The sequence below is a fragment of the Corticium candelabrum genome, chromosome 4 (genome assembly GCF_963422355.1).
Source record: "Corticium candelabrum chromosome 4, ooCorCand1.1, whole genome shotgun sequence".
Lineage (NCBI taxonomy): Eukaryota > Metazoa > Porifera > Homoscleromorpha > Homosclerophorida > Plakinidae > Corticium > Corticium candelabrum.
In genome coordinates this window covers 6,807,553-6,819,585 of record NC_085088.1, presented here as the reverse complement: position 1 = coordinate 6,819,585, position 12,033 = coordinate 6,807,553, and the positions used below count along the sequence as shown (strand labels likewise).

General features: G+C 42.8%; 2 protein-coding genes across 2 annotated transcripts; both read right to left on the bottom strand.

The window, feature by feature from the left end:
- Window positions 1-2,155: 2,155 nt before the first annotated feature.
- On the bottom strand, window positions 2,156-3,412 carry LOC134178523 (uncharacterized). Its single transcript, XM_062645397.1, has 2 exons — window positions 3,317-3,412; window positions 2,156-2,932 (listed from the first exon to the last, which is right to left on the bottom strand). The coding sequence occupies exons 1-2, from the start codon at window positions 3,410-3,412 to the stop codon at window positions 2,156-2,158; spliced, it is 873 nt and encodes a 290-aa protein (XP_062501381.1).
- Window positions 3,413-5,567: 2,155 nt separating this feature from the next.
- LOC134178979 (uncharacterized) lies at window positions 5,568-7,699 on the bottom strand. Its single transcript, XM_062645891.1, has 9 exons — window positions 7,677-7,699; window positions 7,385-7,622; window positions 7,212-7,295; window positions 7,011-7,142; window positions 6,812-6,943; window positions 6,602-6,745; window positions 6,441-6,517; window positions 6,069-6,381; window positions 5,568-6,009 (listed from the first exon to the last, which is right to left on the bottom strand). The coding sequence occupies exons 2-9, from the start codon at window positions 7,503-7,505 to the stop codon at window positions 5,753-5,755; spliced, it is 1,260 nt and encodes a 419-aa protein (XP_062501875.1). The 5' UTR covers window positions 7,506-7,622; window positions 7,677-7,699; the 3' UTR covers window positions 5,568-5,752.
- Window positions 7,700-12,033: the final 4,334 nt, after the last annotated feature.

The window sequence follows — 12,033 nt, the reverse complement described above, 5'->3', positions numbered from 1 at the left end:
AAAGATGCCAAGGCCTACGAATGTTGCAGGAATACGTCGTATCATTGGAATGACTGGCTATTTATCACGATTCTTACGTCACCTCTCGAACCTATGTGAACCATTGAGACAACTACAGAAACAAAGCATTCAGTGGCAATGGAATGAAGAGCATCAGCAAGCTTTTGACAAGATTAAAGCAGCAGTCGCACAGACACCTATCTTACAATACTTTGATGGAAAGTTGCCAACTACAATCCAATGTCACGCCTCTCAGACAGGACTGGGTGCTGTGCTTATGCAAAGTATTGGACCAATAGCATATGCAAGTAGAGCGTTGACTGAAACTGAGAAGCAGTACGCTCAGATTGAGAAGGAAATGTTGACAATTGTATATGCTATGAGAAATTTCATACCTACACCTATGGACGCGACATCACAATGGCTACCATACACAAGAAACCATTGCAATATGCGCCAAAGCGTTTGCAAAGAATGCTTATGCAATTACAGAAGTAGCATTGTTAACAGAAATTCAGAGATTTCATGATTGATGTCTTTCTAGCCTTTGTTGAAAAGAAAATGCAGAGCTGCATCATCCGCTTCCGTCGCTGTGAGAGAGTTAGCTGCAATTGTCTTTACAAAAGACGAATTAGTTAGCAGCAGTGTACGTGGTCTGAAAACCCACAAAGATAAACAAGCAAAGCCTTGCCTGCCACCAAAGAAGCTTGAAAAATTACACAGTAAGTACTTATATAGACATGCAGTATGAGCACAATTTACAATAAAAGCTACTTTTTGAATAATATATACTCCATGCATGGCACGTACACCTTTTATAGCGAACTAAATTGCTTGTAAGTTTTCAGTCTGGAATTCATGCAGCTAGAATAGTCAACATGTGTACGTACAATTGAAGCAACACTCCATATAATAGTATCATCGCTTAATGACTATAAGTTCCATGCTCTCATAATAATATAATTTGTTTTAAAGTCATTATATGCAAGCAACAAGAAAGTCTAGTCTCAGCAAGATTATTAACACACGCGTACAAGTACACTACGCCTCAATTAAATATAATAGCAAGGCAGTTGATAGAGACTACCCTGTGCACTGTATACCACATGCTCATGGTAGCATTCAATAATCGAGTCACAAAAAGTAAAAATACAATGTAATAAGTTTGTGTTGCTATATTGTGCAATGTGGCTAAATGCCAGAAGCTGATCTTGGTTAGTGTGCCTAGTCATTATCAAGAAGTACCATGACATTTCCAGTGGAAAGATCAACCAAATCCTGGGAGACAAAATGAAGTATTTGAGAGTACAAGGCAACCAATGACATTGCATGAATGCGTATTATACATGTAGCTAGAAGAGTATGTTGAGATGTTAATTGTGTAATAGAGATTTCCAATCACCATTTCTTGTGCCAAATAGAGTTCCCGCGTGTGAACAAATGTCTGATCCATATGAACAGCTATACTGCCCCTAGTTTTAGCACCACCGTTATTTCCATGGATCCATAGAAGCAAGAAATAATTCCATGGAAATGTACCATACTTGCACAGAAATAATAACCCTGATTACCATGGAAAATTTTTCCCCTGCTTTTAGGATAACCATGGCAAAAATATCATGCTTCCATGGAAATTCCATGGAATTCCTTGCTTTGTCTGGCACGGGAAGTGCTCCAGGAGACGTTACATCTGAGCTACCTAGTCGTGAAGAAATTGAGGTGGGCAGCTCACAGTCTCAGAGTTTCCATGTGCAGAACACAACTACTAAAAAGAAAGGACTGAAACGGCGTTACGAGGATTGTAAAGTAAAAAGGCGTGATGCAAAAATGAAAGACATGACTGACACGATGATAAAAACAATAAAGGAGGTGAAGGAGGCGGATTCATCACTGTTGATTGAGTTGGAGGAAAAGAGGATGAAGTACGAGGACCAAAGACTAAATGAGGAGAGAGAATACGAGGAACGAAGAAGAATGCAAGAAATGGAATACGAAGATAGAAGGAGAAGGGAAGAAAGAGCGTTTCAACTGCACATGATGCAGTTGTTGATGGGTGCAGAAAATCGATCTCAAACACCTTATTTCTCATTCTCACGTATGCTTCATGCTGATGGATTCGCAGATCAAAATCAACCAAACTGAACTAGTCAGTAGTTTAGCTATAACGAATAGTTGACACTGTAAACATGTTCTGAGTAGGTCTGTCATTGTGATTTACGAAACTTCTGACAAGAGTGTCTCTAATTGCAAGTGGTTCGGCAATGGTAGCATGTGCACCTGCGGGCGCTTGAACGGCTGGCTGTTGTCGTTCGTTTTCATCCCCACTGATCCAGTTGTCATCAAAAAACTCCCCATGTATTTCACACAAGTTGTGTAACACGCAGCAAGCAGCTATAACGTGATGGATATTCTTAACGTTCATGTCATTCTTCTTCATGAGTCGACTCCAGCGGGCCTTCAAGCGTCCAAAAGCATTTTCAACCACAATTCTAGCTCTAGAAAGTTGGTAGTTGAAGTTCCTGCGTTGTTCTGTCATGTGATCATTTTCAGGGTAAGGTTTGATGAGCCACTTGAGCAAAGGGTATGCAGAATCTCCGATAAGAAATACTGGTATGGTGCACCCTTCAATTTGTTTGCTTTGTCCATCTAAAATCGTCCCTTCTTCTGCCTTCATGAATAACGCAGAATGAGCCAACACTCTAGCATCAAGCACACTTCTTGGCCAGCCAACGTTTATGTCACGAAACAGGTATTGATGGTCAACAACAGCTTGAAGAATAACAGAATACCATCCTTTTCTATTATAATAGTCGGTGTGATTCAACACAGGTGGAGTAATTGGTATATGACTTCCATCAATGGCTCCTGCACATGTAGAAATATTGAATAACTGCACATTCCAGTAATAGCTCAACTGGCAGTCAGAAACTTTCTGAAAAGAGGGGCAATACTAAGAAGTCTAAAAATCCAATCTGGATGGAGTGAAGTCGAGTGGCGATGGCAACTGCCTCTTTCATGCCGTGAAAGTGGCATTGGCTGCAACCGAGAAATGTTTGCAAGTGCCATAGAGAATTGGGAAACAATCCTCAGAGACACTGAATCAAAACTAATGTTACTTTCAATACAACATCTAGAAGACACAAAGACTCAACTGGAAAGAGAAATCACAGACTTACAGCGACAACTAGACAGCATCTCCCACAACCTCGACACACAACAACAGACGGACCACCAAGAACAACAACAAAACAACACAGAATACATCAACCAACTAAAAAACGAATTAAACCAGAGACGATCCAAGAAACTGAACTACCTTAACAGAACAACCCGGACCAGAACGACCACCAGAGGCATCTACGACACGAGACGAAGACAACACCCCAATCACGTGCCCCAACACCAGATACATGACAACAACAGACCTCCAGCACTTATGTCCCTACGCATCCCCGACCAACATCAACGACCCGAGACACAAGAACAACATCACCAACAACACGACCAACAACCGGAGAACCACCAGAGACACCAACAACAACAATAGAAACTGCGCCGACGAAATGGAAAAGGACGGAGCACTTTACGCAGCCCTTAGTGTCAGTGTCAGCGATGGTGACACGTTGCATCCAGGATCGTTAGTACAGTCATGTCTATCGAATTCTGCTTTGACAGTTTACCATTCTTGGGTCTACAATGACGAACTGGAATTGAAAGACAAAATGATAAACGCTCTCAAACTAGCACCGGAGAGCGAAGACGAAGAAACTAAGTCGTCTGGGCACTGGTCATCACTTCCGCAAATCTATGCAGTCGCAACCTGTACCGGTACAACCATCAAGCTAGTGTACCCAGACGCCAATAAAAAGCTTCGACAATTCTTGCAAACTGTCGTTCTCCCATTGGCTGATTCCCTGACTGGTATTGCGAATGTGTAAGCAGATCTACATATAGCTATCATGTGGTCAAGCACAGTGACGTCAGAGAGAGCAAGTTTCCTAAATATAAACCACTTTGTTCCTCTTGCGCTTGAGCATTTGGTGACAAAAGGTTGCGAAGGAAAGCATGTTAGTAAGCAAAGCAGCATCAAAGCTTTTGTATAAAAAGGAATGCTTACTGCACAAAAACATGCCCCATGAAATACCCCAAGCAAAACAAATGGCGGTCGCCAAACCTTCCATCAAGCGAGTGCTGCAATTGGAAGAGAGCAACCAAGAGGAGCCAACGGCAAAATTGAAAAAAATGCGGTCTACTCATCATCGAACGTCTTGATTTGACGAAAGATGGCGACGGGACTTTCCATGGTACGAACAACTTACTCTCCAGCAATAGAGCCTAATAAACTGCTTCTTTCTGTTACTAATTGCTGCTGAGTTATAAAGTTGCTTTGTGTTGATAATTGCTGCTATGATTAGAGCGATATGTTGTGTTGGATTAATGAACCGGAAATAAACCGGAAATTGTGCCAGATAGTCTCGTTATCGCTTAATAGGCTGAATGCATACAACTTCCGGTTCAGCAGTTACAGCAACAGCCAGCAAAGCGCCGCCGTCAACAAAGGTGTGTCTAAGAGAATTAATAACACAACGTCTGGAACTGTGCTTAAATTTTTTTCGCGTATACAGAGGTAGAGGAAGAGGTAGAGAACAGGAAAAAGGGAGAGGAAGACATAGGGGCGCGGGCGTTATTAACCAATTCTACGGTCACAATATTGTTTTACATAATAAATTAGCTAGAATCACATTATAAATTAGCTCATTCTAGCTACCGTAAGTAAAATAATACATAATACAAATTATGACGTTGCACATCGCAAACGGAGGTCGCGACGTCGTATGCCTAGCTAAGAACGTTAACTTTTTGTAACGTGTACGACTGCGGTACAGGGTAGACAACTCAACTTGTGCGCAAAATTCCATCATAGGCTATACGCCTCATCACAAACGCCGATGTTATAATTATACCTGCAGCTGCATGAGTAGAGTGGCGAAGGAATATACCGCAGTTCGTAGTCTACAGTTTGTTCATAGTCATTAGACCGTATTCATAACGTTTTTTTACAATTTATCTGTTGCTGTTGTGAAGATTTTGAGTTATGCGCATAGCAACACACGTATGTTGTGGTTGCTATGGGTGAGTACCCGGATGTATTTGTTACAGATCACATAAATTGCTATCATGCAAACATTTTCTAATATTTTTATACATTTCTTAGCCCTCCTTCACCTCAACAGCATTCTTTGCCACCTCTTCCATCTCCTCCTCACTCTACTACACAGGGAATATGCCGCGAAACCCACATTGTTTTTTCATGGCTTTAGGTAGGGTTTTCCTAGGGAAAGTCGCGAAACCCGGTTGGGTTAATGACCCATTAACCCTAGCCGGGTTTTCGTAAAATGCCTACAAAACCGGACAAAAGCCACTCAAAACCCACATTGGTTATTATATCTGGGTTTTGAATAACCCAGAATTTGCGCATTACCCATGATAACCCATGCGTCAAGAACCTCTAGAACCCATGGAACCCCAATAACCCATGGAACCCCAATAACCCATGGAACCCCAATAACCCCTAGAACCCCCAGAACCCCCCAAAACGCCAACAACCCATTTAACCCTTGTATGGGAGCGCTGATTGCAAACGGTTGAATAGTGTCTATATATTTTCAATTAAACACTCTAATCAGCTAATCACCTAGACTACAGTACATACACGTATAGTGTACAACAAAAATTCACACATGCGCAGTAACTATTCAAAATAGCGTGTAACAGAAACGTTCTCGGGTGAAAGAACGTCCTTGTTCCCAAGGTTCTTTACCCAGCCCTGTTGAACCGACAGCCTGGCTAGCTCCAGAACTAGCCAATTTTTGTCTTTGGACGAGTAGCGTGGTACTCCTAGCTGCCTAGCTAGAAGACGAAGCTTGCCCATGACTGCGTCCTTGACGCTTGGCAGCTTCAAGACTGCAGCCACGATGATGTTGCTGTCCCGCTGCGACAATTCATCTCCTAGCAGGCAAAAAATGTTAGACTAGTGGATTTGCGCATGCTCCAAGATGTATTCAAACCAGGATGGTTGTCATTCGTTGCCGTGAGGTCGCTCGTGTCCGTCGGAGCGATCCCTAGGCTGTCTAGGGATTGTCTTTCGCCACGGCGACCTCTTCCCATCGATGAGCAAGAAAAAATTCTCGGCGGCGGCTCTTCCAATGCTGCATCTGCTGGTCGTTTTCTGCTATGTCTGGTTTCGCCAGAACATGCAGCTGGTTGTCCATCCTCCTCAGGGTCATTACTAGACTCGTGCTCGTCCACGTTGTGAGCTGTCACAGCAGTCTTGTGAGCCAACCTGTCGTTGAGGGAGCTTTTGGTCGTTTCTTCAGCCCCCTATTCAAGTTGTTGTGAAAACATGTTTGTGGAAAGAGGTACAGTGTAAATTGCCTTACGTTCGGTCTTCTCGCCTTTTCTTTCTGACGTCTCCTAGCTTCTCTAGTAGTCAGGATGGCATGGTAGCGGATTCCAACTACAAATCAATGAGGTGAGGACACTCTAATAATTACTATACTAATTTTACTGTAATTACGAGTGTGCTTCAGAGACTACGTACCTAGCCCAAACCCGATTTCTGGCACAGAGCACTTGCTTTCAAGGTTCTTGACCAGCCCTTCCAGCTTCTCTTGCTCTCCCGCCGACGCAAATGTGGTGGCGATGGGGAAGTGTTTGCGCACTTCACTTCTGATGAATCGTTTGCCTAGATCAACATAGAGTGAATTAAAGACAGCGGAGGTTGTATTTTTGAACGTGCATGTACACTTACTGTGCATGTACTGGTTGTACAGCCAAGGACGGTGGGCTTTCAGAAACGCTTGCCGTTCCTTTGGTAGCTTGCCATAGAAGTTTGACATGCAATCGAAGTCCATTGGTGCTGATTCGCTTTTCTCTTGTACTTCTACATGCAAGAAGAAGCAATTTGTAGACCAGAGATCTAGACAGACTACTGCCACTGATATGCCTACCCGTTATTTGTGTCTTCAGTTCTTCAATTCTCTCTATAAGTCTGAGTCTTGCCCCCATCTTTTTGACTCCAATTTCTACAAGTCTGGACTCTTCTGTCATTAGTTGCAGCGCTTCTCCATCAATGTCTTCATCTAGAACAACAGGGAGTGTGCAACTTTGTTCATTAGTGCCTCAAGCATGCAGTGACTGCGCAAACCCACCAATAAAACAAGCTGTGACAACTTCCTCACATCCAACTGTTCTTAGCCAAATAGCCGTTTCTTTCACAGACCAGGATCGAAAGTCTAAAGAAATGTCAATGCAAGGGCATGGGTGAACAATGGTTGCAATATTGGTAAGTACAGTACTGGTGAGTAAATTTCTAGCAAATTACCTTTTTCTAGGGGCATTTCTTTGTCTGTTGGCTGAATGAGGTCGATGACATCAATCTCTTGCTCTTCTGCAGCAACAGTTTGCTCATGGAGTTCGGTATCCTCTTCTGTGAAGGCAAGCATGGTGAAGTCTTTAACAAATTTGAGTATGTGAAGGCTGATATAGCTGGGAAGGTGACAAGCTGAACTGTCCTAACTGCCGGTTGAATCAAAGTTCCCGCTATTTATTATCTGTGTAATCTAACACTGCTTGATAGTGATTGGCTATCACAAGGATCAAAGGTTTGGGCTGACCGAGGTTCCCGTTCAGGTCCGCAGGCAGTATCTTGAAGCTGATTGGTTGACCAGGCAAGGTTGAAGCTGATTGGTCTGTTTTCGATCCTATTGCTGAAGTTGCTCCTAGGTAGTTCATATATATAGAGTGGCTTGGTTCAGTTATGCTTTGTCCTGCCAAATCACTGGGTAGTAATAGTTCTATACCCTAATTTACAGCTAAGTAGGTTACTCTCTGGGCTGCTATCTGCTGATTTTGACAAGACTCAGCTTTCTAATTGAAGGTAAACATTGTTATGACCATAGGATAGAGATTGGTGACAAAGGATCCGGATATGGCTGGTAAGAACAATTAGCAGTATCTTTGTTTATATAGATATCTAAATTCTGTGATGCATGTGTAGCTTCTAATGCATCACTTCATGCTGCAAAACGAGTGTGCCCTGATCCCATTGGTGAATTCCATGCTATGATTTGTGACTGTGGAGATGTGTCTGTCCAGCATTGCCACTGCCCTTGTGATTCTTGCAACTATTGAAGGTAAACATTGTTATGACCATAGGATAGAGATTGGTGACAAAGGATCCGGATATGACTGGTAAGAACAATTAGCAGTATCTTTGTTTATATAGATATCTAAATTCTGTGATGCATGTGTAGCTTCTAATGCATCACTTCATGCTGCAAAACGAGTGTGCCCTGATCCCATTGGTGAATTCCATGCTATGATTTGTGACTGTGGAGATGTGTCTGTCCAGCATTGCCACTGCCCTTGTGATTCTTGCAACTATAAGCCAGTGTCCAGAAAGACAGCATATCGTCATGCTTTAGAGTGTAAGAATGGACAGCGACTGTTTGCAGTTTTGAGTAGGCCCCAGAGCCCTCAACAGCAAATTGATGAACAAGAACAGTTCTCTCAAGAAAACGAAGAAGGAGATGGAAATGGGCAAAATGTTTCCTATTGTAAAGCACTGATAGACCTACTGCAACTGAAGGGGTTGCACAATATGTCTATAAAGTGTATTGAAGATCTATTGAAATGGGCAAATGATATCAGAGAAACACCTGATATGCCTGTTTTTTCAACTTCTTGGCAATCAGTGCAGAAAGACCTAAAAGGTTTTGGGTACAGTCAACCACGACTCTATTACATTTGCCTTCACAGTGACCATCCATGTCATTACGATCTCTTGTCTTCTGACAGTGACTTCTGCAGATATTGCGGCAGGCCGGGCACTGTTAAATACTATTATTTAAGTGTGATTGACAAACTTCGAAATTGGGTGTTGCAAAAGCATGTGTGAGAAAATGATTGGCCATTGGAAAGAAAAGGCTCACTGGCTCCAGCAAGAGCACTCGGAGAATGACAGCAACTCTTGGGGTTATTCTTGCAAAAAGGAAGTGTGGGATGGTCAAAGATTTGCTGAGCTCTCATATTTCTGGGATCCAGAAAAGGTTTGTGCTGGTTATTGAACTTCAATTTACAGTACTTGTTATAAGTCAAACACCTTGTTTGTAAGGAGTGGACATTGCCTGCTAGATGCACCACACTTGGTTGCAATGGTCTGTTATCAGCACAGTTGATTCTTGGATCTCACTTGATTGATGACTCAGGACTAAGATCAGTGACCTGTCCACTGTGTTACTGTGAGAACAAGATAGTTCCTAAGACCACGTTTGGAGATCCAAGAAATATTGCCTACATTGGTTTGTTATTATCTCAGTGTATCTTGCAAGGCAGTGTAAACGAATTGTGATTGTTTAGGTCACTGGGATGGATGGCAACCATTCAATAAGCCTTCTCATGGCTGTGGTAAGGAAAATCTGATTTGTGTGTTGTTTTCTCTGGTTGGAACAATATTAGATAATTTACATGTGCAATTATAGATTTACTAAAATATGATTTTTTATATTTATATTTAGAGTAATGTGCATGTAGTTAGTTATCCGGTATCCATTCTTTATGGTTCATACATTAACTATGTAGAGAAATTGTTATGAAAGTGTCGGTTTTTCTTCAATTTGTGAAATTTTGTCTTATTGTGTTTTTGTGTCATTGAATGCCACAGGAACAATTTCAGTCAGTGTAGCAACAATGTCAAAGAAGGATAGAAATCATGCTGATCAAGTTTTTGTACTTGGATTTGTTCCCACTTACTTGCTTCCAAAGCAGAGATCTATCTTACTCGATCCTTTCTTGGCTCCGTTTTGTGAGGAGATTATTGATGGATTTATTGAAAGTTGGTATGTATAGTTATGCTTGTGTGAATCAAGTGTGAATCAAGCATATATATCATAACATAAATATAGTTTGAACTTAGCATAAAGCATGGTGGACTTATCAGTTCTTGAAATTTTCTGTAGGTATTGATGTCGACTATGCTTTATCGTTACCTGGTTATGTAAAAGGACCTGCAAAGCTTCGCCATCTTCTTCTCATGTGGACTGGTGATCACGTTGCACAATGTGAAGTGTCAAAAGGGATATTTTGCGGGAAAAAACCTTGTCGGTTTTGTACTATTGAAGGTGTGAACTGTGTGTGTGTGTGTGTGTGTGTGTGTGTGTGTGTGTGTGTGTGTGTGTGTGTGTCTGTGTGTGTCTGTGTGGTGTGCACATAGTATGATAGGTGCACATCTACTAGTAGTGCTATTGGCTAAACTTTCTAAACTTGGAAATGAAATAAAACAATTTAAATGTGGCAAAATTTAACGTTTCTGTCAGTCAGAATCCCACCCCAACACTTCTCCTGGTGTATCTGGCAGTGTTTCAACCTTTCTTATCTTCAAAGCCCTCGGACTTCCATCCACAGGCGGACAGAAAGGTGTGCTTAGATCCCAGAAGCCCGGATGTGTTTTGGGAGGTGGACGGCATGGAGCTTTGTGACGAAGGCACTTCATCACCGCTACTCGTTGCTCTTCTGTTTGGAAGGAACGCACAAACTCTTCGCAACAAGGACACGTATGCTGTATCCACTTCCTTGATTCAGAGGGATTGTAGGTACCTCGCTTAGGCTTGGCTACACGGTAGGGCTTGCTGTATCTACAGACAATTTGTATTATTTGGTATGCAGCCTAACTATAATATAGATAGGCTAGTGACTGTATACACGCGCTGTATGTCTATTGCCGCGGAATCCCGCCATGCGTACATGACTGTGCACTAGTAGTAAGCCTACCGTCTGTACACGTATTTTATTTCTGCAGCTAACCTGGTGTCTTCAGTGCCAATGTAGAGTGGTCGAAGCGTGCCGCCTTTGATGGTCTTATTAGTACTGTCATTTTCTTTTCCCGCCACGAAGCTAGAGCTGGCGTTGACAGCACTTGCGATCGGCCAATCGATTCGCCGTTTTGGGTGTAGATACACTTCTCGATCGCGAGGACAGATCCATCGTCCCGATGTGCTAGAAACGGTTTTTGATTTGTCCTAGAACAGGAGCTCGAGGTGAATCGCGGTTCATCTCTACGTGTAGATAGCATAGACCGGATGCTGAAAGACCTACTTGATTTCTTGCCATCGTTCAGGTAGCTTGCTCTTGTACTTTCGCGCGCTGTCTAGAGATAGTTGGTAGCAACTGTATTGGCTTTTGCTTGTGTTTTGAAGGTTACAGTGGGTTCTGTGGACTTCAGTCTACAGACTTGTCCGCAATGATGCAATGCTGCTACAAAGCGGAGAACAGTTGCATGAGGTCATCTCCGCTCTCTTCTATTGGTTTGCGATCTGTCTAGCTGCAGCGTACGCATCAAGTCGTGAGCTAGGAGGGTTTCAGAGGGTTTCAGATTCCCACACCTTGTGTTACATGGGTTTTTTGAACCGGAACCCAAAAAAACCACGGATTAACCTAGCTAGGTTACGTAGGCTTCGCGGCATATTCCCTGTGCTATGCCACCTCCTCCCTCTACTACACCACCTCCAGTTCTACCACCTTCCATCCATCTTGTCTTCCTTCGTCATCGCTGTCAGCGTCACGTCCTCGTCGTCGTCTTCGTCAGCCACGTCAGCAACGTCAATGGCCGAGGATAGCCACTCGTCGGCCTTAACCACAGTCGTCGTCTGATTCCGAGCCTGAGCCAGCCCAACACCTTGATCGCCGCTCTGATCCACTGAACGTCCAGAAGTTGTCTGAGTATCCACACATTGATACTTATCAACTAAATCTGCCATCATTTGTACCACAAAGGCAACCTGGATTCTACCCTCCTCCAACATATCCAACTGACGCCCTCGGATTCTTCAAACTGTTCTTCACCGTTGAAATGCTGAAGACCATCAGAATGTATGTGTTTGATGTCTTTTGTGTGCGTTTGTTATTACGTTATAATAATTTTTAGAAACAGCAACATCAACGGTGAAGACAGTTGCAAAGAGTTACCGTGGAAAA